General features: G+C 56.0%; 1 protein-coding gene across 8 annotated transcripts in view; it reads left to right on the top strand.

The window, feature by feature from the left end:
• Nucleotides 1–503: 503 nt before the first annotated feature.
• Nucleotides 504–25,934, top strand: part of SRRM3 (serine/arginine repetitive matrix 3) — a 55,929-nt gene continuing 30,498 nt past the window's right edge. For all 8 annotated transcript variants that reach the window (XM_082712567.1, XM_082712566.1, XM_082712568.1 and 5 more), the window contains exons 1-2: nucleotides 504–592; nucleotides 21,010–21,259. In XM_082712567.1, coding sequence (XP_082568693.1) covers nucleotides 21,027–21,259 — 233 coding nt within the window. In that variant the 5' untranslated portion in view covers nucleotides 504–592; nucleotides 21,010–21,026. The remainder of the gene's footprint in view (nucleotides 593–21,009; nucleotides 21,260–25,934) is intronic.

The raw sequence follows: 25,934 nt of genomic DNA, 5'->3' as shown, positions 1-25,934 counted from the left end.
AAATTCCTCTCCCAGTTAGGATGGCCCATCCCCGCCCCTCTCAGCCTTGGTTAGCAGCTACCGGGATGCAGGATGCATGATAACAGGGGGCTCCTGGGGGGTCCCCCTTTGGATTCCAGGGCCCTATTAGACACCAGCGGCGCAGTCAGTGTCCTGGAGAGAACTCAGACTAGCGAGTTCGGCTTCCAGTTCCAAATTAATAACCTCCCTGGCCCGGGGCGCCCCCGGGAGCTGGCGTGCTCCCACCCGCGGGGAGTGGAACTGATGTCGCTGCGGTGGCGAGTCCTTGCCCGACGCCCCGTTCCTTGCTTCCCCTGCGGGGGGCCCTCCGGGCCTGCGGGGGGCGCTGTGGGGGCCGGGCCTCTCTGGCCGGCGGGCGGGCAGGGAGGCCACCTCCATGGTGGTGCGCTGTCCAGCATTTCAGCAATCGGCGGCGGCGGCGGCGGCGGCGGCGTCCGCGGGGAGACGGAGGGCGCGGGGCCGCGGGGGCCGCCGAGCTGCGCTGCCGAGCCGAGCGGAGGAAGAAGCCGGTACTAGCGGGGCCGGAGGGCCTGGTTTCAGCACCCGGCGGAGCGCGGCGGTCAGCGGGGAGGTGAGAGCCCCTAGTGGGGCGGGGGCATTTCCCAGAGGGGCTGGGGCTGTGTTGAACCTCGGGCCTCCACAGTCGGACAGGGGCTCAAGAGTCCGCAGGCCCCAGAGCAGGGGGCAGGTTGGGGGGACTGCAAGAGTGTTTGATCCGGGGGTGCGAGGCACTGGGAAACAGAGATAAGGAACATTGTTCATTTCACTGAGCGGAATGGAGAAAGTGGGAACACTGCGGGGTCATGGGCAGGACTCCCCTGGGCATAAATGACCATGGCCTGTCCCACGAGGATGCTAGGGAGGCCCCCAACTGCAGTCCAATTGCCCTCCCCCCAAATGAAGAGAAGGACCTGCTCCCTAGGGGAGGGAGAGATCAATGCAGGGACCCCATGGAGATGCTGGTCCCTGGCAGGGGTGGAGGGAGCAAGTCCCCACCTGAATGCTGGGCTTCTGTCCAGCAGAGGGTGGCAGCACAGGGGACAGGCTGGCCCCTTTCCCAGCTGCCCAAATGCCCCTAGGGAGGCAGGCCTGGCAACGAGAACTGGGTCTCACACAGGATGGCATTTACTCTCACACTGGAAAGAGGATGGAGGGCACAGAAGAGAAAATAACCACAAGGAGTTTCAGGGGGTTCTCTGTGGCCTCCCCAAACGCCCAGGGAGAGTTTCTGAAGCTCAGAGTGGGCCCAAGCTCAGAGCAAATTCCTGGTCAAAAGGAGAGATGAGAGAAGAGACGCAGCCTCTGCCTCGCAGCCTCCTCCCCCTCCCTCCCAGGGCTCCTGCCAGGGCAGTGTCGAAGCCTCCTGCAGTTCCTGCTCCTGGCAGCAGGTCCATTGTGGGCATGGGTTTGGTGGGAAGCAAGAGAAGGGCACCCAGGTCTAGCCTGCTACTCCAATGCCTGTGCTCTAGCCCAGCCACGACTTCTCACTCCCCTAAGACCTCACTCATTCACCCACTTCTGGCATCAGAGGGCCTGGGCTGGCCGTTGGTCCTATGTCAAGAGAAAAGGCAGGAACTTAGACGGAGAGCAGGGCAGGGACTGGAGACTTTCTCTGTGCATCTTAAGGTCGTGGCCCCGGCAGGTACAAAATTCTACCTCAGCCAGAAATAGGACCAAGCTGGCTAGGAACTTGCTCCCACACATTACCAGCTTTGGGGTTTCTTAACTTTATGCCCCATCCCACTCTCCTGTGAGGGGTGGAGGAGGAATTCTTGAAGGGTGAATAAAGATTTGATTGGATTTTAAGAGGTGGGGGTAAGTAGGTAGGGTGTCACGGACTCTGAAGTCTGAGAGATGGGTTCAGATCTCAGCTGCATGACTTCAGGTAAGCTACTTCTCCTTCCTGAACCTGTTTCCCGATTTGTAAAACAGGTGTCACATTAACAGCATCTACTTTGCTGTTTCAAGGCATAATCCAGATAATAGAAGGGAGATGACTTTGGGGCTGGAAAATGCTGGGCAAATGTTAGTCGATGAAAGGCAAGTAAGAATTTCTACAGGAGGAGCTGGGTAAAGGTGGGAAAGTTTTCAGCATTGTTTGAAGCATGTCTGTGTCTTCCCAGAGGAGGTGGACTTTGGCCCACGGACTGGTATCAGGCTCCGTGCTAGGCACAGGGCTACAGATGACTCAGTCAGTCCTCACAAAAGCTTCCCAAGGAAGGCACCGTTGTCCCTGTTTCGCAGCTGAGAAATGAGATTGGAGTATCTTCCCCAAGGTCACAAAGCCACCCAAGCCGTCTTCTCTGGGACAGAAGTGCGGCTGATGACCTGTCCTAGCCCCTTGTTAGCAAGGCCCAATTAAATGCTAGTTTCTTGATTCGGGATGCCGGCTTTCCAGGTGGGGAACCTGAGACTAGGAGTGAGGGTGTGCAGCGCAGTGGGGAGCTGACTCCCCCAAGGTCACTGGGATATTTGGAGGTGGAACGTGCTTTGAACTGGCCAGCTGGGTGCCCCCAGCACAACTCACCCCTGCCGCTGTCACGCCTGCCAGAGCAGGACCCTGGGTCTGGCAGGCCCATCTTCCCACTGCCATGCCCACTTTTCACTTCTTCTGCCTGCCAGCCTCTTGTTGACCTCAGCAAGCAAGAGACTGGCTGTTCCTTTCTGAGTGGATAGCCCCCACCCCCTGAGACGGGGCCATGGTCACAAGCCACTGCCAGCGCTGCTGGGGTCAGCCTGCTCTACTGACTGTACCTTTCCTCTGCCCACTTCTTACTGTCCCCAAGGCTCCTCCTGTCCCAGCAGCCATGGGGGCTGTGTTGAGGAGAGGAGGGGAGCCCACCCTCTCTTCCTTAACTCCCTCACACCCTCCGAGCTCCAGCCATGCACCTGTCACTTCACATACATGACCTCATTTCACCCTCCCCAAACCTGGTATTCAAAGGTGTTTTTGCTCCTTTTCACAGAGGAGCAAAACAGGGCCTGGAAGTGATGTGACTTTCCCAAGGTCACAGAGCAAGGTCTTGGTGCAGCCCACACCCACTGCCGCAGGGGCCCCGTGTGGCTTCCACAACATCACTCTGTCCTCAATTCCCTAGGCTCTCCTGGGTGACGGGGGGTCAGCCGGGGCACAGTGGGCCGGCGGAAGGTGGGAGGAGGCGGGAGGGAGAGGTAGCTGAAGGGCCCTGGGACAGGAGTCTGAGGACCTTCTTTCTGTGCCCATCTCCGCCCCTGGTTCCATGTGTGACCTTGAGCAGGTCCCTTCCTGTCTCCGGGCCTCAGTGTCCTCAGCCATAAAATGATGGGGTTTGACTGGATGACCCCTGCAAGCCCTGCCAAGCAGCACGATTTTAAGATCTCTCTGCTCTGTAAATCTGGATGTCGGGAAGCCTGTGGTGCTATGGGCAGAGGTAGAAGTCACCTCCAAGTGTTTCAGAGTTTGACTTACTAGTTGAAGCTGAGATTTAAAATTCACCTGTCCCTCTCATCTGCAATCTTGGCTAAATAGGGAGAATATGACTTGGAGAGGCCCAGTGGCTTACGTGGAGACCCCAGGTTCTTTCTCTGAGCCAGGATTTAGCCATCCTGGCCCAGGATCAGAGGTGACTTACAGGAACACTTTGAAGAGGCCCTCTCTGAGTTGTTCACCAAACTCCAGGAGGCTCCCAGGACACAAGTGCACAGGCCCCAAACCCAGGGAATCGGCAGGGGTGAGGTAGTTGAGGCTTATCCGTGGCGTCTGGGTGGGAGGGAAGGGTTTTGCAGCTGTTGCTCTGAAAAGCCGGTGCAGGGCCCCAGAGAGGGCGTGAGCTGGTCTGGGGATGAGTCCGGTCTGAGCGGGGAGAGAATGTCAGGCAAGTACATTCCTTCTCGATTCTAACACCCACCTGTGTTAGGTGTGGAAAGGTAGGGGGCTCACAGAGGTGGAAGGATCAGAGAGGGCACTCACTGAGGTGGGTTCAGAGAGGCAGGGGGGGTGGGCTGCTCTGTGAGGGGGGAGAGGGGTCAGTGAGGGATGAGCAGAGGGATTATGACGGGGAGCGGCTCATCACCAACAGTTACAGACCCCAGGCTGGCCCAGCCTAGTTCTCACTGTGGCTCTGGGCCTGCCAACACCTCGGGGTTCTGCTCCTTCACCTTCTTCTGGGCACAGGAGGGGCACAGCTCCAATCCCAGAGGCCAAGCCCTGTTGACCCCATGCCATCCAGAACGGGGTGGGGTGGGGGTGGGGGGGAGCCCTTAGGGGGCCGGGGCAGGCGAGCAGGTCCAAGCTGCCCAAACTGATTCTCTTGGCCTGAGGGGGAAGGCCACAGTGGTCATGTGTGCCTTAGCGCAGAGCAGCCCCCGACCCCAGGGTCACCCCTACCCCCCGCCAAACGCTACCAGCCCATCCACCTGCGGCGCTGCCTCCCGGGCGTCCTGCTTGGCCTCAGTCTCCTGCTAGCCCCTCCCTGGCCTCCTGCCCGCTGCAGAGGCTGCTCTTCCAGAAGAAGCTGGCAAGCGGGGCCACGGTTCCCTTAGCATCCTGCTGGGGTCTTTGAGGCCTACGAGGGGGTCTGGGCCCAGTGAACCGGACCCTGAGGAGCAGGCAGCTTCCTGAGCCGGGGAGCTCTTGGCCTACCTATTTTATTTCTAGCTTCAAGTAGGGCCTGTGGCTCTGAGACCCCACCCCCCCCGTACTGAGCCCCATCCCCATCCCACCCCCCAAAACTGCCCGGGGTTGGAGCCAGGTAAAAAGCAAATTTCACTGAATTCTTGTGATTCGAAGAATGGCACATCTTCCTTGTTACAAGACTTGAGAAAATAGAGAAGCCAAGGAGAAAATAAAGCTCATCTATAGTCCCACTGCCCAGAGAGAACCACAGTGAACACAGCGGATGGTGTCTCCAGGATTTTTTTCCATGTGTTCATAGTGACATGGAGTTAAATGACTGGGAACACACTGTTGGGGGAAGCCGGCATTCTATTTTTCACTCTATCATGAGAATTCTCTGATGTCTTTAAAGATTTTTCAAAAAGCTTGCTTTCAATGGCTATTTGAAGGCTGGGGCTGCTTCCCAAGGGAGCCCGTGAGAGCTGGGAAGAGAATCTTGCTCCCTACCCCAGTCCTTCCTTCTTGGGTGGGGCACACCTTTCAGGTCTTCTGGCCAGGGGAGGGAGGGTTTCCCTTGGAGAGATGGCCTTGGGCCCTGTGACAGTCAACCAGGGATGGAGGAGGGTAGAACCAAAGCTGCTGGGGGAGAAGGAGCATATGAGGGTCTTACATGCCCTTGGATCCAGCAAGACCTCAGAAGAAAGCTCAGAATGGGGAATCAGGCAATTACCAGTCTCCTGGGCTCTGATCTCCTTTGGGCCCTCTACACTCAGGTCTGTTTCCTCCCCTGTACAATGGGCATAAGGATACCTGCCTCCAGACGTGCGATGAGAAGTGACTTGGGCCAGGATTAAATCCAGGGCACTCCCCCCAGACATCGGAGTGTGAGACCACATAGTCAGGATCTACTGGCTGCCTCCTATTTGCTGGTCCCAGCCTGAGCGCTGAGGACCCAGGTGAACCGGACACCAACCGTGACCTTGAGGAGCGCCCAAACTAGTGGGCAAGGCAGGCACGAGGGAACAGAGCTGATGTTCTGGTCGGACTGAGAGGACCACGGTGGGCAGCCAGAGGAGGCTTCTGGGAGGGGAGCATTGAGGTTGGGCTTTCGAGAACAACAGGGAAGGTGCCAGACAGAGAAGGCAGGGGCATGACACTCCAGAGAACAGCGTGGGCACAAAGGAATGAAAAGTCCTGGTGAGCTAAGAGGATAAGGAATGATCTAATGTGGCCATGGCACGCAGGGCACGCCTGGGAGTAGAAGGTGGAAGGCAGCCCAGGGGGCAGGGATAGGCCTGGCCAGGTCAGGAAGGATCTTAAGAACCACTGTAAGAGCTGGGGATTTATTTGGAAAGCAATGGAAGTCGAAAAAGGCTTTGGAGCATTGTCATGAAATAGTCAGATCTGCACTCTAGGAAGCCCACTCTGGTTGCATTTGGTCGGCGCGGAGGGGTGGGGCGGGGGGTGGAAAGAAAGAGACCAAAGAGGAACAGGCCAGGGGTTGGGAGGAGGTGATTGCAAAGGGGACAGGCACTGGAGACACGCCGCTGGGAGAGCTGACAAGGGTGTACGTGCACGTGGGAGAAAGAAAGAAAGACCTGTAGGCCAGTGGCAGGGCAGAATGGGAGGGCCCAGCCTCGGCTACTGGTCCAGCCCTCAGAATCAGAGACCCCCAGGCTGGGGGAGGAGGTTTCATGACTGGCAGAGGAGCCAAGCCACCCCTTCTCCCAAGAGGGCACCAGAGGGGGACTTCTGGAATGGGAAGGAAGCTGAAAAACTCAGCTGGTCCTGCCTCCAGGCAGCCCGGTCCCCTCTCCCTGTCTGGCCCAGTCTGACACATGCTTATTGAGCCCTGTGACCCATCAGTGACCCATCAGAATTCCTCTCTTCTCTGCCTCCAAATGCTCTCTTCCTCTGTCCCCTGCTCCTCGCGTACCAGAAAGCAGAGACGATCATTCATTCATTCATTCATTCATTCATCAGACTTTGGCTCAGTAGTCTTCTGAACTCAATAGCTGAATTAATATAGGCATCCCCAAATTCTGTGCTAGGCACTGGAGAAAGGGAGGAGCAGCCGTCCGTCCAGTGGGGAGCGAGGCCTATAAACTGGTGAATGTTTTGAGACAGAATATGGGTTAATGAGGGAGCGTTCCAAGGACAGCTGGGGCACTGGCAGTGGGGGAGTTAGCTTGCCCAGCTGACTTTGGAGCGGGCTTCGCAGATGGACTTGATAGGAGGACAGGTTTGCCAGGGGAGGGAAAGGGGAAGGTATTTCTGGCAGAGGGAATAGCATGAGCCGAGGTGCGGAGGGAAAACACCAAGCTCTTGGGGGATAGTGTGGCTGGAGAGTCGGGGTCTGGGCCCAGGGGCTGAGGACCAGGCTAAAGAGGGGGGCCTCATGAAGCGTCTTAGTGCCAGTCCAGGGGGTGGGGGATGGGGTCTGGCCTTTCTCCTGTGGGCAGTGGAGAAAGCCAGGGATGTTTCCAGCAGGTGAGCAAATGGCCAGAGCTGTTTCAGGAAGGTCACCCCCGAAGGGCAAGCATGATGTGGACAGATGGAGAGAACTGGGGGCCTGCGACATGTGTCACGTGGCCAGGGGCCTCTCCTACTGCAGCTCAGCTCCTCCCGACCTGGGACACCCAGATCCACGGCAGCCATGGGTCTCTAGGTGCAGGGTAGCTACATCGGGTTTCCAGAACAGCCTATGAAAAGCAGATTCCTGGGGCTCACCCGTAACGATGGATTCGGTATGGGGCCTGGGGATCTGCATTTTTTTTAAAGCTCCCAGGCAAGTGTCCGTGCCAGAGTCGGGAACCAGCGCTTCCTCACTCTGCTCGTGCTGTTTTCTTTGTCTGGATGCTCTTCTTCCCCCTTCCTCTACCTCTTTGAATTTCAGCCTCTGCTCATGTGTTTTCTGGACAATACCTTGTTCCAAGCTCTCCTCCTGCCGTGTGCCCCCAAGGGTCCCGTGCTACGTCCTTCTCGGCCCCTCTTGTTCTCTGTCCTGGCTGGTCATCTACCCTCCTGGCTCCCTTGGTAATCACCGTAAACACCCCATTTCCCATGTGCTTGGGTCCTGCTCTAAGGGTTTCCCATGGACTAACTCATGAGCTCTCACAAGGTCCTAGGAGGTAGTCAGGCCACACAGCAGGGGGATACTGAGGCACAGAGCGGTGCCTAGCCTCACCCAGCTAAGACACGGTAGTAAAAAAGAGGCCTCACCGTTTGTTGATACCACAGACTAGGAGCTCCTAGAGGGCAGAAACCCTGTGTTAGTCACTGTTGTGGGTCCCCAGGGCAAACACAGGGTCTGGCCTCTGGGAGGGGTTCGGGGCAGTCATCTGTAGGATGGGCTTAAGGGCAATGATTCTCCTCCAGGGCTGCTTGGCAGCTTGGGGATGTCCATGGCCCTGACAAGGGTTGAGGCATTGAGGGGACACAGTCTGGAGTGGGGGTAGTAGCAACAGAGACAGGGACGCCTGTTTTAGGGCAGAACAGGTTTCTAGACAATAGCTCTCCTCTGCTGTGCTGAGGTGTGGCCTCTCCAGCATAAATCAGACCCTCTCAATCCTGGCCAGGGACCAGGGGCAGGCTTGCTGGCAGCGGAGGAAGGGGGAAGGTGTCAGACGAGGCCCCGATGAAGATTCTGGGGCTGATGACAGAGCAAGGTGGAGACGCAGAGAGCAGCCCCTGCCCAGTCACCCAGTCTGACCTTAAGGGACTCACCCCTTCCAGAGCGAGGAGAGCCCCCCACCATCCCTGCCTCCCACCCACAATCCCTTGGGAGCCATAGGTTATTGTCAATGATGTTGTTAATTAACTGCTTAATTAACTATTTAGGCTAATCAGATTAATTGACATTAATTGGCTACCATTTGTCAAGGACCCTGGAAAGCTGTGCCTCTCAGAGTTGAAGTGTGATGGGGGCTGAGCAGGGGAGTCAGGGAGGAGCTGTCACCGTACAGCAGAGCTGGGGGAGCAGGTGGCAGGCAGTGGCAGGACCAGGGCACCCAGATGGCTGCACACGGACCGTGCATCTCCTGGTGGCTCTCTGTGGGGCTGGTCCCTTGAACTCCCAAGTTCTGGCTCTTCATACTTTGGGGAACACATCCCTCTTCCTGTCTCTTAGTTGCATTAAGAAAAGGTCTAATGAGGGGGCCGCCTGGGTGGCTCAGTGGGTTAAAGCCTCTGCCTTTGGCTCAGGTCATGATCCCAGGGTCCTGGGATCGAGCCCTGCATCGGGCTCTCTGCTCACCAGGGAACCCGTTTTCTCTGCCTACCTCTCTGCCTACTTGTGATCTCTGTCAAACAAATAAATAAAAATCTTTATTAAAAAAAAAAAAAAAAGAAAGAAAGAAAAGGTCTAATGAGGGACCAGAGAGAAAGGGAGATACTTTCCATCCCTGAGGGCTGTAAAGACCTCAGAACGGGGAGAGACCTTAAAATCCTAAATAAGCCATTATATAAGTAGGTCAGCACATCCCTGCTGGATGGCATGCATATATTTGGTTAAAGAAAAAAAAAAAAAAGGGAAAGATGAGCAGTATAGGATAGATGAAATATGCAAAATATTAAAATGTGATCAAGTGAACAGATTTGCATTTGGTCAATTACAGCCCCCAAAACCCACAGTACATTCTTATGCCTGTTTTAAAACACAACTTACAGTTTTAAATTATAGCACTTGAAACAAAAAAGAAAAAAAAAAACTACTATGAAAGGCATCCTACGTTTTGGAAGAAGGAGAAAAAAAAAAAAGCGCCAACCCACTCAAAACTGGGAGTGTGAATTCAGAGCCACTCCCTTAAGCTTAAATGGCTCCTATATCTAGGAACCCAACACTGGGCTGGAAGTTGGTAGCCTTGACTTTTTCTGCAGACCCCCGTGGCGTCTCCTCCCCTCCAGAATCGCAGGGCCTGTCTTCCTGACAGAGTGTTTATGGGCAGCACAGGAGGTGTGAATTTCAAGTATTCTGGGGATTAATACAAATGTGAGGGGAGAAAAGGGGTCCATTTCTGGGGGAGGGTCAAGCTGCCAGGCTAGGAAGGGTGTTCCCCGGGTAAGAGGAGGGCGTTGGTGACAGAGATCTCTAGCTCGGTAAGGGAAGACCTAGAGAATGAACGTGGGGTCTCTCTCTCTCCCTCTTTACTGCCCAATCCTGCGGCCCCTGGGGGAGGAAGGACCAGAAGAGACTGGAGGCGGTTGCCTAGCAACAGGAGGCGCATCTGGATCGATGGGAAAGGCAGAGGCGCCTCCAGCCCCCAGCCCGGCTCTGTCTTTGATCTCACCCGGCCCAGCAGAAACCTTGGGGGGGGGGGATGCCCAGGGCAGCCTGCTTGATTAGAGCTGAGTCAATAGAGGGAATTTTCCATAATGAGATTGTGTGGGCAGTGGAGGCAGCTGCCCTGCCTTCTCCCGTCACCCTCCCCAGTGGGTGGAAGGGGCTTGTCTATCTGTCCCGCACACATCCTTCCTGCTGAGAGCTCCCAGGCCAGCCCCTCACCACCAACTTTGACTCTTCTAAGTCTTAGACCACCAGAGACTCAGAGCCCAGAGCTACCCTGGCCCCAGTAGTAGTAACAGCCGGGCCACTGACACTTTGTCCAGATGAGGAAACTGAGTCTCAACAAGGAAAAGAGATCTGATCCTACAGCTTCTGGCCCGTCTTACTCTTTCTCAGTCCAGCTCCCAGGTGTGAGCCTGAAGGTTCTGATCCTTACAGGGAGAAGGTGGGGAAGGGGGTGATAGAAACTGATGTGGGCCCCGGGGCTCAGCTGCTTTCACTGCAGCTTCAGCCCCAGAGGCCAGGGAGGGAGAGGCCTCCGAGAGTACGGAGTCCTGGCACACAGGTGTCTCTCCCTAGGGTGCCTCGCCAAGGCCATCTGGCTTGGACCCTCCCCAGGACACAGAGATCACTCCCTAGCAGCCCATGCTGTCAGTGACAGCTCAGCCATGAAAAGCTTCTTTCTCAGGTTACTGCCCCACCCCCCTCCACCCCCTGAACCTCAAATCTCCATCCGAGCTCAGGCAGCCAGGGGGATGCTATCTGCTATCTAAAGGCCAGAGGGGACTCTGAAGAGAGGCAGAGTGGGCCGGGTGGGAAGGGGTTCCTTTGTTCCAGCGGAGTGCGGGAAGGGGGACTAAAAGACTACTTGCTTGTTTGGCATCAGCACTGGTGTGTACAGATCTGCTTTCCAGGTTGGACCCGTCTGCATTATTTTCGATGACCAGTTTGCATGGTCTGCTCTCTTCCACTGGTCTGTAATGCTGGTGTGCCTTGGTCTGTGGGTTCTCCCCACCCCCGGCCTCTGTGGATGAGTCTGGGCTGAACTCTGGCTTCAGACTCTCCGTGGCCTGTCCTGGGCTACGCTGGTCTGTACTGGTCTCGTTCGGGCTGTACCGCCTCTGCTGTGGGCTCCTCTGTGGGGAGCTGACAGCTGAGGCCTCCTGTCCTTAGGGAGCAGCCACCCAAGATCTCTGCTCTGGGACCCCACATCAGAGCCAACAGGAACAGGGACAGAGGCCCTGGACTGATCGGCAAGAGCCTGGGTGCCAAGCAAGTCCTTTCTACCCAAAGACAAAGCTGAACTCCAAGGTTTACCAAGTATATGACAATGTGACCTGTGTAAAAATGCCAACGGACACACAAAGTCTGGGCACACTGAAGCAGGAACCAGAGACCTTTCCTGCTGAGGTCTCTGGAAGTGGTAAAAAACAAGTAGTGAGCTCCCCGGCAGCGCAAACCCAGGCTGGATTTCAACAAAGGTTCACAGATAGTTTAAGTAAGGTTCACAACGTGGTTGCGTTGTGCCAAGATCGGTGCTGGGCACGAGGGACACAAAGATGGATGTTACCCTTGGAGAGCCCTTGGAGCCACTGCCATGGGAGAGCCTCCACTAGGCCAGGGACAAGTCATGGTAGAAAGAAGTAAAGGCAGAGAGTGGCAGCCCGAGGGTAAGGCTCTGGGAGCATAGCAGAGGTGCACCTGCCACTGGAGGTCAGGGAAAGCTTCACAGAGGAGGAGATGCTTGAGCCGTGTGTCTGAGACCCAGTGGGGCCGGACAGGTTGTTCAGGACCCAGGTGTCAGCTAAGCAGCCTGGGCTTTGTCCCCTGGACACTGGGCTTGCCCTCCCTCTCTTGTTTGCCCCGGACACCCCTCCCTGGCTCTAGAAGCTTGGCCAACCCCGCCTTTTCCATGCTACAGCAGACCCAGACTGACGGCAGAGGACAGCTCCAAGCCCCGCCCGGGGCCTGGGGGCCTTCCTGGGCCTGGCTGTAGCTCTGGACCTGCAGGGGCAGGAGTGGGACCCTGCAGCCCAAGCTGTGGGGCCAGCACCCCCGTGGGCCAGGCTGTCTGCCCCTTCCTCCAACCCCCCTGCCAGACCCAGCCCTGGGGGGCTCAGACCAGAGCCTGCCTCCTGGCTCCTCCTCCTCTGGGGGCAGCAGGAAGCTCCGGCTGCTGAATAATTAAGAGGAAGGCTTTCTGAGGCTCTCCCTCCCGCTGCAGCATCTTCCCGAGGGTTGGGTAACAAACAGCAGTGCCAGCACCTCCCAAGAGATTCCAAGAAGGCTGGGAGGCAGCGCACTCTGCTTAACCCTCTCATTGCCGGCCTGTCTGAATACTTTACCCCCCAGCCTCCTGCTGTAGGGTCTCTTACCAGCTGAAAGGGGTCTGTGTGGGTTGGTCTCTGTGAGCAGCTGCCCCTGTTGGCCTGCTGGTCTTTGCAAGCTGGTGCTGATCTGGAATGGTACTTATCCACCTGATCTGTTCTGATTTATACTGATCTACAGGTCTTACTGATTAATTCCCGCCTATAATGGTTTAGACTGGTTGGCATTGTTTATGGGTAAAACTGGCAGTTAATACTTCTGCCTACCCTTAATTTGAGGGTAGGCACCCCTAAACTGGGAAGGCATTTATATTAATCCCATTTTACAGATGAGGAAACTGAGCACAGGAGTTAAGTCAGTTTAGGGCACATAGTAAGTGACTTTGAACAGCCACTTGCAGGTCTATGCCTGGGCTGGAGAGAGGGTCAGACCTCTCTCCAAAGGGCAGGGACCGCTACAAGTGAGGGCACTGGACAGCAAGAGAGATCTTTCCAAAAATGCAAACCTGACCATGACCTCCCCAGCTCAACAGCCCTCACTAGCTCCCCATGACCTGCAGGGTTTGACCTAGCTCCTCAGCTCCCCAGCACCCTGTCCCCCGGCCCTCTGTGCTCAGCCATGCACAAGGCACGAGCCCACGCTCTCCTATCTTTCCTCTTCAAGTCTTCTTCCCACACATCTCCACATTCTGCCCAGGACATCCTTCCTCCCCTTCCTTGTCCCATAAACTCCTCCTTTTTTTTTTTTTTTTTAAGATTTTATTTATTTATTTGACCGAGAGAGATCATAAGTAGACGGAGAGGCAGGCAGAGAGAGCGAGAGGGAAGCAGGCTCCCTGCCGATCCCGGGACCCTGAGATCATGACCTGAGCTGAAGGCAGTGGCTTAACCCACTGAGCCACCCAGGCGCCCCCCATAAACTCCTCCTTATGCTTTCACATCTTGCCTCCAGGAAGACCTCCCAGCTATGCTCCTCCCCACACACCCCAACTCAGTTGCTATCTCTGCCCCATCCCTCGCCCCAGCACTCAGCATCAGTGCCCCTTCCCCTGGATCTCTTATCCTCGGTGGGGGGGGGGGGGCAGAGTGGCCACTTGGTGAACAGCTGTGACACAAATGAGTGGCCCAAACCTTGGGCTGTGGGGGGTTGTTCCGTGGCCCAGTGGCCCTTAGCCCCCAGCTCTACCCTCTTGGACAGGTTGCATGGGAAGGCTTCTAGTTTGTTCTACCCACGACTTGATGACTTTGCCCCTCGCCCCATGCTCATGTTTATGGCCTGGAGGTTGGGAGAAGGGACCCCCAGGGAGGGGAGGGTTACTAGGAGAGCAACCTCCCCCTTCTGCTCCAGGGGACATGTCAGCGCCAGGGATGGGAGTGGGGTAGGGGCACCCTCGGATTCCTTGGACCCAGGGGGGATGGTCGCACACTCACTTTTACAAAGATCCAGACTTAGTTTCCCAACCGAGTACCTGGTTTCCTATGAATTTATAAGTTCCATCACATTTCTGATGGGCCCCATCAGAATCTTTTTTGTCCGGGAAACTCAGGAGGCCTGCCCCTGCCCACCCCCTGTCCACACACTGGGCTCCTGCTCTGGGAGGGCTCCCCCTCTGTTCAGAGACCTCACCTTCACGACACTGTGCGTCCCACACACCCTGCCCCTCTGAGTCCCATGTCCCTGGGCCCTGCCAGGCCTTTGCCCTCAGCCTGTGCGGTGCCCCGCCTCCACTCCCTCTCCCTTCCACCGACAAGACTCATCTTTGGAAGGGCCAGTTCAAACACCGTTGCCTTCTCAGAGCTTCGCAAACAAAGACAGACCCCTCTGGTCTGTTTCTTGTTCCCCCAGCACGGGGTGGGCTCAAGAGGGTCATCGGGACCTGTCTTCATAGCAAGCTTGCCATGGAAAGAATGAACTGTCCCGCGACATTAGGAAGTAGGGGGCATCATCTCCATTTTACAGATGAGAAAAATGAGCCTTAGGGAGTTTTAAGGGTTTCCCCTGGTCATCCAGACTGAAGCGGTAGAACTGGAATTCAAGCCCAAGTCTTCTGGCTCCGAGTCCAGTGCTCCTTGACTATTCCCAATTCTTATCTTGGGCCAGTGGGAGACAGAAGGACCTTAGTGGCAGGATAGTGGTTAAATTGTGTGACCATGGGTCCAGGGCTTGCTGGAAGCCATGGAAATCTGTATCTTGATGGGGTGGTGGCCCCGAGTCCTGCACTATATCTGGGGAGATGGGCCTCTTGCTGGCAGGGACAGCTGAAGGAACCCCCAATGGAAGGGTGCTGTTCTCTAGGGAGCAGAGGGGACCCTGGGGTGCCTGCCTTGGGGGTGTCCCAGTGCTGGAGGCTGAGATGGGGAGTGGGGGAAGTGGCCAGCAGAGAGGGAAGGGAAAGTGGCTGAGGTCAGTCCAGCAAACTCCTCGGAATGGTGCCCACCGCCCTGCCCCGGCCAACCTCTGCCCTCTCTTCCCTCCCCAGTCGAGTACCTGGTCCACTCCTGGGTTTCAGTCTTCCCAATGTAATGACATCTCTCAAGTGAGGCCCAGGTCATAGCCTCCTCCCCAGTGCCAGACCTGATATAAGGCTCCCTAGGCATCTTCACCAGGACGTGTAGGGGTTCCTCACACCCACTGTGTCCAGAAGAGGACAGTCGCCCCGACAAGCAATGATAGTGATGATGAGTACTACCTATGAGATGCTCATTGCATACCAGGCACCCCGATAGCATTTCCCAGGGGTTAGTCCTTTACAACAAACCCAGAGGGAGGATGCTATTATTAGTTCCATCTTACAGGCAAGGAAACTGAGGCACAGAGTTTTAGTCCTCTGACCAAGGGGCTCCCGGGAACCCGTCCCACTCTCCCCCATCAGACGCATATGTGGTCCACTGCCTTCTCTCCCAGACCTGGCCAGGCCCTGAGCATCTTCCCCTTCTGAGCCCTGGGCTGAGTGATGAGCTCATTAGCTGCACCGGGCCTGTCAGCAGACTGGACCCTGCCATACGGATGGGCTGTTTCACCTTCCATTAATCTCTCCCAGCAGAGCTGGACTTGAAGGTACCCGCATCCAGACTGCATTCCATCCTGTTCTCAAGCAGGGCAGCTCAGGGGAGCCCAGCTGGGGTCTGGGGGGATGGAGGCCAGCCCAGACACTCAGCCACAAGCCTTGGAAGTCAGGGCTCTGGCCCTTGAACCACTTCCCGGCCAGCAGAAGAGGAGATGCCCCCCCCCCCGCCCCCATCAGCCCATCAGCCAGATTCTTAACATGCACATGTGTGTGGCTGGCCCTGAATCTGGGCTTGCCCTTGGGACCTGAGCCCATGCTGAGGACAGCCTCAGGGCTGAGCTCTGGGGGTGGCTGGTGCGGCTCTGGCCACTGACCACATCCGCAGGAAGGGGCTGGAGGTTTGGTAGTATACACAGGCGTTAGTATTACTTAGATTTCCAGAGGGGGAGAGCATGTGCAGGATCTTTGATTCTATAGTCCTCATTGACATGTGGGGGGTGGAGGGAGAGGGTCCAGAAAGGGGGAGTGACTTTCTCAGGGTCTCATAGCCAATCCACAGAAAAGACTCCCCCATTTCCTACTGTATCCCCAAAGAGACTCAATGTATTTGTCCCCCAAGGACCTTATCCTATTAGGGTCAGGGTGAGACTTGGGGCTCTGGTTCCACACCTGCCTGCTTGACCCCACAAGTTTCTCGCTCTCAGTGCACCCCCAATTTGCCCTCCATGTTCCCCATCACCGGAAACGGCTGCACCATCCATCTGGTCTCCCAAACTGGTCCATGAGCTCCCAGATGGCTAGGATAGGGTCATGTTCATCTCCAAATGCCTAGCCTTTCATAGGATCGGGCCCAAGAAGATGCTGGGTGGGTGTTTGTCGAGCGGATAAGATGTCTACCTCCTGTTCCAACATTCCTGTGATGGGGAACTCGCTTATATTAGGATGAACTGAACTGTTTAGTTTTTCTCTTAAAGGTTTGATTGCTAAGGGGAGAAAAAAAAATCCTGGCTTGGGCTTAGTTGAAGTCCGCTAGAGCTGACTTCCCCGCAGGAGTCTGGCTTTCTTCTGGAACAGCCCAGATTGCCCAAGTCCTTCCTCTTCTCAGTGTGACAGGGGGACAGGCAGAATCAAGGGCACTTGGGAACATGTTACAAATGCAAATGCTTAGACACCACCCCAGATCTACTGAATCAGAAACTCCGAAGCTGTGTTTTAATAAACCCTCTGGGTGACTCTGATGCAGAATAAAATCTGAGAACTGCTGCTCCAGACACCTGCGCCCCACGGCTGGTCCAGAGAGAGTCTGTATCAGAATCACTCGGGGAGACATGAACGATCCCCAAAAGACTCGGGTTCAGTAGGTCTGGGGTGTGGGTCCCAGGCAGGACTGACCTAGAAACTACAAGATACCCGGTTAGATTTGAGTTTCAAATAAACAATGATTTTTTTTTTTTTTGTATAAGTATGCCCCAAATATGAAATTCATGAAATTCAAATTTAATTTAACTTGCATCTTAGTATTTTTCTTAAAGACTTGTATTTATTTATTTGAGAGAGAGAGAGAGCGCGCACAAGCAGGGTAGCGAGGCAGAGGGAAAAGGAGGAAGCAGGCTCCCTGCTGAGCAGAGACTCCCATGTGGGGTTCGATCCCAAGACCCTGGGATCATGACTTGAGCCAAAGGCAGACGCTTAACCCACTGAGCCACCCAGGGGCCCTTCCCTAGTGTTTTTTATTTGCCAAATCTGGAAACCCCACCTAATTATTTTTCTTAGAGACAGTGTGGACTAACGTGCGAGGGAGAGGGGGAGAGGGAGAGAGAGAATCTTAAGCAGGCTCCAAGCTCAGCACAGAGCCTATTGTGGGGCTTGATCTCAGGACCCTGAGATCACGACCTGGGCCAAAATCAAGAGTTGGACACTTGACAGACTGAACCACCCAGGCTTCCCAACCCTATCTGATCCTAACAAGCTTCCCCACAGATTCAGCCAGGTTTGGCCTAAATCCTCTATAATCCTTCAAGTATTTGAAGATAGGAATTCTGACCACCTGTATATTTCTTATCACCTCCCCATTCTAGACATCATGTCTTTGTTGATGCAGCCTAAGATAACAAGCACTTTTGGCAGCCACAGGATAGTATTGATTCAGATCGTGTCAGTGATCATTGAAGACCCCTGAATCCTTCCTAAATATGCTGCGTCTCCATCATGTCTATCCTATTCCAATTTTAGAGTTTGCTTGGGATCTGGCTTTGGAGTGAGGGAATTTTCTCTGTCCTGTTCCACCTTCTTCAATGTTTCCATCTGTCCAGTCTAGTGAGTCCTTTTAGAAAATGACTCTAGGGGCCCATTGGTGGCTCAGTGGGTGAAGCCTCTGCTCAGGTCATGATCCCAGGATCCTGGGATCGAGCTTCATGTCAGGCTCTCTGCTTGGCGGGGAGCCTGCTTCCCTTCCTCTCTCTGCCTGCCTCTCTGCCTACTTGTGATCTCTATCAAATAAATAAATATTAAAAAAAAAAAAAGGAAAAAAAAAAGAAAATGACTCTATTTATGAGGCTCCCCAGGTGCTGTCATCAATGAATCAGATCATCAGATTATCAATGTTCCATCCAGTCAATGGCGAACGTATCACATCAGACATAGGTGAAGACAGAGCCCTGTGGTCCTCCACTAAACGTGTCCATCTAATGTCAACCCATGAATCGGCTCCCTTGGAGCACAGGTCAGTCTATCGACCAATTACTACAGTGCAGAATATTCGTTCCAATAACCACGATCGGTCTCTCTCCTTATGCAATTTCACAGCGATTCCATAAAAGATAAGGTCAGATGCCTCTCAGAGAGAGCTTATGCCCACAGTAACTCCCTGGTCTGCTGCCCCAGCACCTACAGCTTGGAAGGAAATGGGCTGCACATGCAGGGATTGTTCTGAGGGGCCCAGCCCCTCCTCTTGGTGCTCAGGGGTCATCCCTCAATGACCTATCTCTGATTCCTGCCTGGTGGCCGCCTGCAACACACCCAGTGAAGCTGGCAGAATCCGCCGTCTGTCCCAGTGAAAATCTAGATTACCCCTGCCCCTGTACCCATGTACCCTCTCTTTTCCTTCTTAGAGCCATTCCTGAAGGATAGCCCTCAGCCATCTGGCAATCTTAGCCAGGTGTTCTCCTAGAGCTGGAGACAGAACTGCTGGGGACAGGGGCGGGGGCGGTCTGGAGATCTGAGTGTGCTCAGAACTGCTGCCACCAGCTTCCCCTCTCCCCTGCCCTCAAGGAGCTCAGGCCAACTTCTAGGCTGGGGAGCCTCCTCCATGTCAGAGGGGAAGCATGCCCGGCAGCATGGCTCAGAGCCTGGCTCCTTGGGCTCCCCTGGAGCCTAAGCACTTTCTCCCTATACCCTCCGGGGCCTCTTCCATGGCCAGGGGCTGGGTAGGCTCTGGGGAGCCAGAATGAGGGGATCCCTCCCCTCAAAGGGTTCATGGTTCAGGAGATGGGATCAGATGCAAACAAGTTGAACTTCAGTATCTAAAGAGGTGAGGACAAAAGCTGGAGCCCAAATAGAAGGAATAGATAATGGCTCATTCTTCCTGAGAAGCCTGGACAGCTTCCCGGAGGAGGTGACATTTGGGCTGGACCCTGAACGATGAGCAGAAGCTCCCCAGTGGAAAAGAGAGGAAATGGAATTTCCTGCACAGTGGAACTCTATGGGCAAGGGCCTAGAGGTGTGAGAGCACATGTCTGGGGACCGATGACCAAGGCTGAGGGGCTGGATGTTGGTTGCACCATGAGACGGAGCGAGAGAGGAGGTTGCCAGATAGTATAAGGCAAAATGTGAAGAGGTCTTGGACCCTGTTGAGGACTCTGCCCAGTATTCCTCAATCCCGCCTCCCACTGTAACTGTCTTCTGTTGGTTCCACACAAGGGCATCGAGCTTCCCCGGCTCACTCAGGCAGGTCGCTGGCACTAGGAGTTAAAGCCAGGCAGCCCTCTTGGGGGCGGCGGGGGTGGGGCACAGACCTGTGAGCCCTCGGGGCCAACAGTGCGTGGCAGGGGCTCTGGCCTGGTATCCCCAGCTAGAGGGGTAAGGGACGCCTTCGAGACAGTGGTGCTGCCTATGAGCAGTGACTCCGAGGACACAAAGGAGTCAAAAAGGTATCCCAGGGGACGGAAGCACCAAGTGGAGAAGCCTGGACACCAGAGAGATGGAGAATCTGTGGCAGTGGGAGTGTGGTTACAGCGAGACCAGAAGGCAGGCTGTGTCTGACTTTAAGCGATGGGAAGCCACTAGAGGCTATTAGGGCATGACACAGTCTGGTGTGCTCCTGGACTGACTCTCAGGTTACTGATGGTGAAGGTGGACGCAGGGTGGAGGCCGGGGGGTAGGGGGAGCCAGGATATGGGAGGCAGAGGAGCAGAGTGAGGGGCTTGGATTTTGCTGGTGACAGGTATGGAAGCAATGTCGAGAAGAGGGGCTAGGGAACCAAACTGGGTGACAGGTGGTGGGCCAGGACAAGAGGGGTCTCCTGCTCCACGCATGTCCCTGGGGCAGGAGACCAACAGCCAGGAGGGTCACCCACGGCCAAGCACCACGGCCAAGGCAGGTGGAGAACAGGGCTCCCAGAGCTCTGTGTGGGGCTTGGTGAGCGTGTGTTTCAGGAAAGGCCCCATCCGAGATGTCCAGACTTGCCCAATCCCTTCTTCCCACCTCCCTCCACTCTTGCCTCTCTCCCATCCCACTCCCGGGGAAGGAGGCCTCCCTGTTGCTTAGCAACTAGCTGGAGCCTAGGAGAAAGGAAGTGGAAATAGCTGGAGGTGCCCCCCTCTGTCCAGATAGGTCCTGTCGGTGCACATGAGTGTGCTTGCACGGGTGCATGTGCATACGCTACTCTGAGCCCTAGTGTGAAGCCAGGGCCGCCTACCTTCCGGGCTGCCTACCTGCCGGGCTGCCTCCCAGATCAGTCTGAGCCTGCAGGAAGATGCGGCTGTCATAGAAGGTCATGTCAGTGCCATTTTGGTCATATGTGCAGGAGCAGTGTTTCCAGAACAAAGGAGGGGACAGACCTGCAGGCTTCCCTCTGGACCTGGCCCACACCTGGAAGGCTGGCTTTGGAGACGTTGGCCAGATCGACTGAAAACGGCATGGGCGGTGGGACTGAGTCTCCCTGTCTCCTGCAGGGCTGCCCTGGGAGCCCATGCAGCCTGTGACCCCAGGGTGTTAGGAGGTTTAACTGAGACTGAAGGAAAGACAAAACTAACAGATTTCACCTGGGGCACCTGGCTGGCTCAGCTGGAAGAGGACGAAACTCTTGATCTCAGTGTTGTGAGTTTGAGCCCCACCTTGGGTATAGATTACTTAAATAAATAAACTCAAAAAAACCAATAAATTTTCCCAGAGACCGATGTAGTTGCCTGGGGCAAGTTATAAGCAGGTGTGCAAGCAGGGACCCAGGAACTGATACAAGGAAGAATGCATTGCCTGGGTGGCTACTAGGTCCCTGGAGAGGACTATCCTAAGCTCGCGGCCCTTGGCGGCCTTCTGGTCCAGCATCCACCCACTTTGCAGATGGGAAAGCCTGGTGTCCAATATCCACCCCCCTCCGCCAATGCCCTGAGGTGTGACCCAAAGGTGCTAACCTGACATCCGCCCCCGGCCTTCCACAGCATGAGGGGAAGCGGATTAGAGCCATGAGTGGGCCTTTAAATCTCCAGGATTAACCCGCGCGCACAGGAGCTTAGCAGGTGGCCGAGAAGTGACCACCGCCTGGTGTCTGTCTCGCAGGGCCGAGGCCAGCCGCGATGTCCTCCACAGTCAACAACGGGGCGGCCAGCATGCCCTCCCCACCGGACGCGGCGAACGGCTTCCCGCAGCCCGGCGCCTCCTCGGGGGCCTGGCCGCGGACGGAGGAGGAGTTGCGCGCCGCCGAGCCGGGCCTGGTGAAGCGCGCGCACCGCGAGATCCTGGACCACGAGCGCAAGCGGCGCGTGGAGCTCAAGTGCATGGAGCTGCAGGAGATGATGGAGGAGCAGGGGTGAGCGGGCTGGGGGCGGGGCGGGGGCGGGGCTGGGTGGGCGGGGAGGGGCGGGGCCGGCCGGGGCCGGGCGGGGCGGGAGGGGCTCGAAACCCTGCAGTCAGGACGGGTCGGGGTGGGGCCCTTGCCAAGCCAGAGGAACTACATTAGTTTATTAGTTCATTCAGCCAATAAGCTGTCTTGAACGCCTGCTCTAGGGCGAGCTCTGAGCTACTCTCAGATTCACTGACGCCAGCGAGACCCAGTCCATGTCTTCCAGAAACATCCATGACAAGTCTAGGTCTCAGTTTGCGCTTCTCTAAAACGGCTCTATCAGAGAGAGCGTATATTAATAAAAATATTTTTTTAAAAAAATTTATACTTAAAATGGCTCTATCGAGCTTCCCGGACTCTGGCAAGCAGGTGCCGCAGCCAGGCACAAGAGCACAGTGGGCCCTGACTGGGGGTGGGGGTAGGGGTCCCGTGGAGGCTGTGGTTTCAGCAGAGAAGTCCCAGCCAGCAGCCACATCTGGAAGCTTCCGTTTTACCTGTGCAGTTCAGAACCAGTCACAGGGACACGCAAGGGCGCCGGTCACTGTGCTGGGCAATGTTGGGCCCCAGAGCCAGACTGGAGTCACTTCCTCAAAGACCATCCCTCACCCACCCCCCACACTCCCTCCCCATCTCAGAAGAGAAACAAGCATGTGTACAACCAGCTCCACCATAAAACAGATTAGAATCATGGTTCTGGGACAGGACAGGAGAGGGTCAAGTGCTTCAGGAGCTCAGAGGAGAGACTCTGAGAAAAGAAATTTGAATGGACCTTGAAGGATAAGTAGGAGTTTGTCAGAGCTTGTGCATTGATCAGTCAGTAAGGTTCTTTTTAGGGACTTGCCTCAAAAGTCCAGTGGAGACAGGACAAGCCTAGTACGTGGAGCTGGAGGCAAAGAAACAGAATTAAGCTGTTCCCTTTTGTGCAGCTCCAAGAAAGCCGGTGGTCCCAACGTTCCATTTTGCATCTTCCCTGAGTATTTTGAAACTAGTGAACTGGCTGCCAAGGGAGTCAAAGCGGGGAGCAGGGCTCACCCATCAGTTTTTTTTTTTTTTTTAAGATTTTATTTATTTATTTGACAGAGAGAGAGATCACAAATAGGCAGAGAGACAGACAGAGAGAGAGATGAGGAGAAGCAGGCTCCCTGCTGAGCAGAGAGCCCTATGCGGGACTCGATCCCAGGCCCCTAGGATCATGACCTGAGCCGAAGGTAGAGGCCCAACCCACTGAGCCACCCAGGCGCCCCTCACCCATCAGTTTTGAACTGTCCGTGAACTGAGAAATCAGAAATGCCCAGTGCATTGGGGCCCCGAAGCCACATGGCGGCAGACGCCTGTGTCCCCAAAGTGCTTCCAAACCACTTCTTTGTGCATCCAGGCCTCCTGCTCTCCAAGAGGCAGCCAAGACATGGCTCACCATCACCAGAGAGCCCAGCATGACACCGAGGTTCAGAGACAGTCATTGGCTGCAGGCAGAGCCAAGGCTGGGCCTGGATCCAGGGTCCTCAGGGGACATCGGCCAAGCAGGGCCCCTGGGGCACGTAGACTTGGTTTTCATCTCCAGCTGGGGACCAGGTGGGGTTGGGGAGGGTCCCCACAGACAGCGATAAAAGGATGGAAGGCAGCTGAAGGCGGAAGGCAAGGAGGCTCCCAGCTGGCAATGAAACCCCATTTGATGAGCCGTGGATATGGACAGAAGAAATGAAATCCATTAGGGACAGGGTCAAGTAGGGGGTGGGAAGAGGAGAAGCTGAGGACCTTAATTCAACCTACAAATCCTGCTAAGTTGGGAGACTCAGGCCTTGAAGGGATTGTGAACAGGTGGGCACGGTCAGGGAACAGGAGGGCTGCCTGGGCCAGAAGAGGGCCAGCCTTCTGTACTATATTCTCGGAAACTGCCCCCCTTGTCCTCCTGGAGCCCCACCACCTTCCTGAGCCCCCTCCCTCCCACTTGCAAAGCCCCATCCTCTCAGGGAACTCATGGCACTCCTCCCCTACTCAAGCCCCCACCCCAATCTCCTTCTCCTCCAGGAGTCCCCAGCCCCTCTCTGCATACAAGAGGGTCATTCTCAGATTCGGACAGCCTCAGGCAGAAGGGGATGGCATTGGCCATGTCTGCTGGTCCCCTAGCATCGAGGCCCCTTGCCTCTCTGGGAGGCACCCACTAGGTCTCCAGTCAGGGCCCTTTCTCCCACCCAAGCCCTCACTCCAGGTGGTCCTTAGACAGGAGTCCCTCGGAAAGCTAGCTCTCAAGTCACCAGCCCCGCCACTCCCAACCCTTAGCAGCACAACTGCTCTGGAAGCCCACAGTCCAGGCATGAGCAAGCCGCAGCTCCTGGCCTAGGAAATAGGGAGCCGTTTCGAGAGTCCTGCAAGTTAGAGATGTTTGGGGCTCCCCCACCTCCGGCCAGTCCCGGGAAGGTGTTCCACCAGCCCTGGGCATCCTCGCTTGTCATGACATCCGGTCATTAATATCCATTTCCACAAACACTGCATGCGAGCTTATTTACCAGGTTCTCAGGCATTTGACAAATATTCCCACTAGTCACAGGAACACACATTCTTCGGCCCCATTAAAAAGCAATCCCTTCCCTAATACTGATGGATGGCCGGCTAATTCACTGGTGATTGATGCCGTCTGGGAGTCGCCTTCCCGGTGGCCTCCGAGGGCGGCCTGTACTCCCCGGAAGGCTAGGGCCGGAGCCCCAGGCCAGTGTGGGGTGCTGCTCCCACCCACCCCAGCCCCAACTCCCCGCCACACACACCCACCTATGCCCCTTCCTTTGAGGACTCCTGGGGTGCACAGAGCATGGCTCTGCCCCGGGCCTTGGAGCCTGGAAGCTTCCCTTCTCCCTATTCTGTTTCTTCATCTGTCAAATGGGAAGAGGAAGGCCACCCACCGCCTCAGAGCTGCGGGGAAGAACCGAGTAGTGGCGGAGAAAGTGACTCTGCAGGAACATCCAGGTCTGGGCAGAGACAGGCAGAATGACACATTTTGTACTCTGGGGACCTCCTTGAAAATGCAGTGTCTCCTTAACCACACTCCAACTTCAGAGGGTGGTCCAGGGAGCAACAACGAATTTGGCCTGTCCCTCCCTTGTGGTCCCTAGAGTGGAGGGGAGACAAGAGAGCCTGAGGGCTGGAGCAAGGGGGTGGGGACACTGAGACGGGTGTCGCCGTCCTCCCTGTCCCCAGTTCGTTCCCTGGCCAAGCCTTTGACTTTTAGTCTGAGACTTTGGCATGGCCGCTAGACCCCTGCATGGCCTTAAGTTGGCAGGTGCCGCTGCCCCCACAAGGAGCGGACAGTTTGGGCACCAGCTTCCTATCTCGGCCCTTGCCTCGAGGAGAACATGGAGAAGAGGCCCATGGGATGGGGGATGATGCTGACCTGGCAGGGGTGTGGCATGGAAAAAGGCAGGGGGCCTAGGACCATGAGACCCTCTGTCCCTCCTGCTCTGAGACAAATAGTCCTTGGTCGTTACTATTTATTGAGCAGCTACTATGTGCCCCCCCCACTGCACAAAGTGCTTTGTAAGCATCATTTCCCGCAGTCCTTACGACAGCCATGAAAGACAAGCTACTATCCCATTTCACAGATGTAGAGGCTGAGGCTAAGAGAGGTGTATGGACTCGTCCAAGGTCACAGAGCTAGGAAGTGGGGGTTGCCAGGACTCAAAAATAGGACAGCCTGGCTCTCGGCCTCTTCCCTTAATCGCTGTCCAATGTGGCCCCAGCTGAGGGTTGACCTCAAGAGGCTTGAAGGAGCAGGAGACTTGGAGGTAGTGGTTGTACCTGAGACCTCCTTGCCCAGCCCTGGGTCCCCAGCGTCTCCCAGCAAGATGTCCCGAGACATAGAGGGGTCCTCCTCATGCCTCCACGTCCATTCAGCCCAGCCCTTCCGGCCTCCCAATGACACATGCTGGAGTCTGTGAGCTTGCCTTGGACCTACCAGCTGTGAGCTCAGCCCTCAGTCCCTGCATGTGTTCTGCTCCGCGTATCAATGAAACCCTGACTTCTACTCCTACCGCCCAGCCTCCACAGATCCCAGGAGTCTGGGGAAATTGACCCTGGCCTGAAGCTCCTCCCATTCAACTGAGGATCTAGACCAGCCTCGTTCTTGGACCATCTCCTCCCCAACCCCTCCGGGCCCAGGGCCCCGTGCCTAACGGCCCAGCCAGCCTGCCTCTCCCTCCCAGAACCCTGTGAGCCAGGGGCTGGGCAGTACCAAAGGGCCACTACTATTTGTCTCTATGCCGGTACCAATGACAAGCTGGTCTCCCGAAGCGGGGGGGAGGAGCTCCTCCGCGCCTCCACTGCTCAGAACGCGCCACCACCCCTTCTTCCTGGGCACCAGGACAGCCCAGCTGAGCACTGCCCAACGAGCAAGGCCAAGGCACCTCCAACCAAACGCAGGTCTGAGGCTAATAGGGACTGGGGTGCACGTGGATGAGCTAAGACCCAGGCTTGGAAGAGAGGGGCCCCTGCCCTGGGCAGGCAGGACTTAATCCTCCCGATGGTGGACCACCTCACAGGTGCTTGAACCTGCAGAGGGACAGACCTCAGCTGGGGTCAGGGGATATGTGGCTAAGAAGCAGCTTATGCTTCTCATGCAGGCCCTGACATCTCCAGCCGGTCCCCAGACCCC

This window comes from Mustela nivalis, assembly GCF_964662115.1.
Source record: "Mustela nivalis genome assembly, chromosome: 19".
NCBI classification, from domain to species: Eukaryota; Metazoa; Chordata; class Mammalia; order Carnivora; family Mustelidae; genus Mustela; species Mustela nivalis.
Note: the sequence above shows the minus strand (reverse complement) of the source record. Positions and strands in the feature narration are given on the sequence as shown.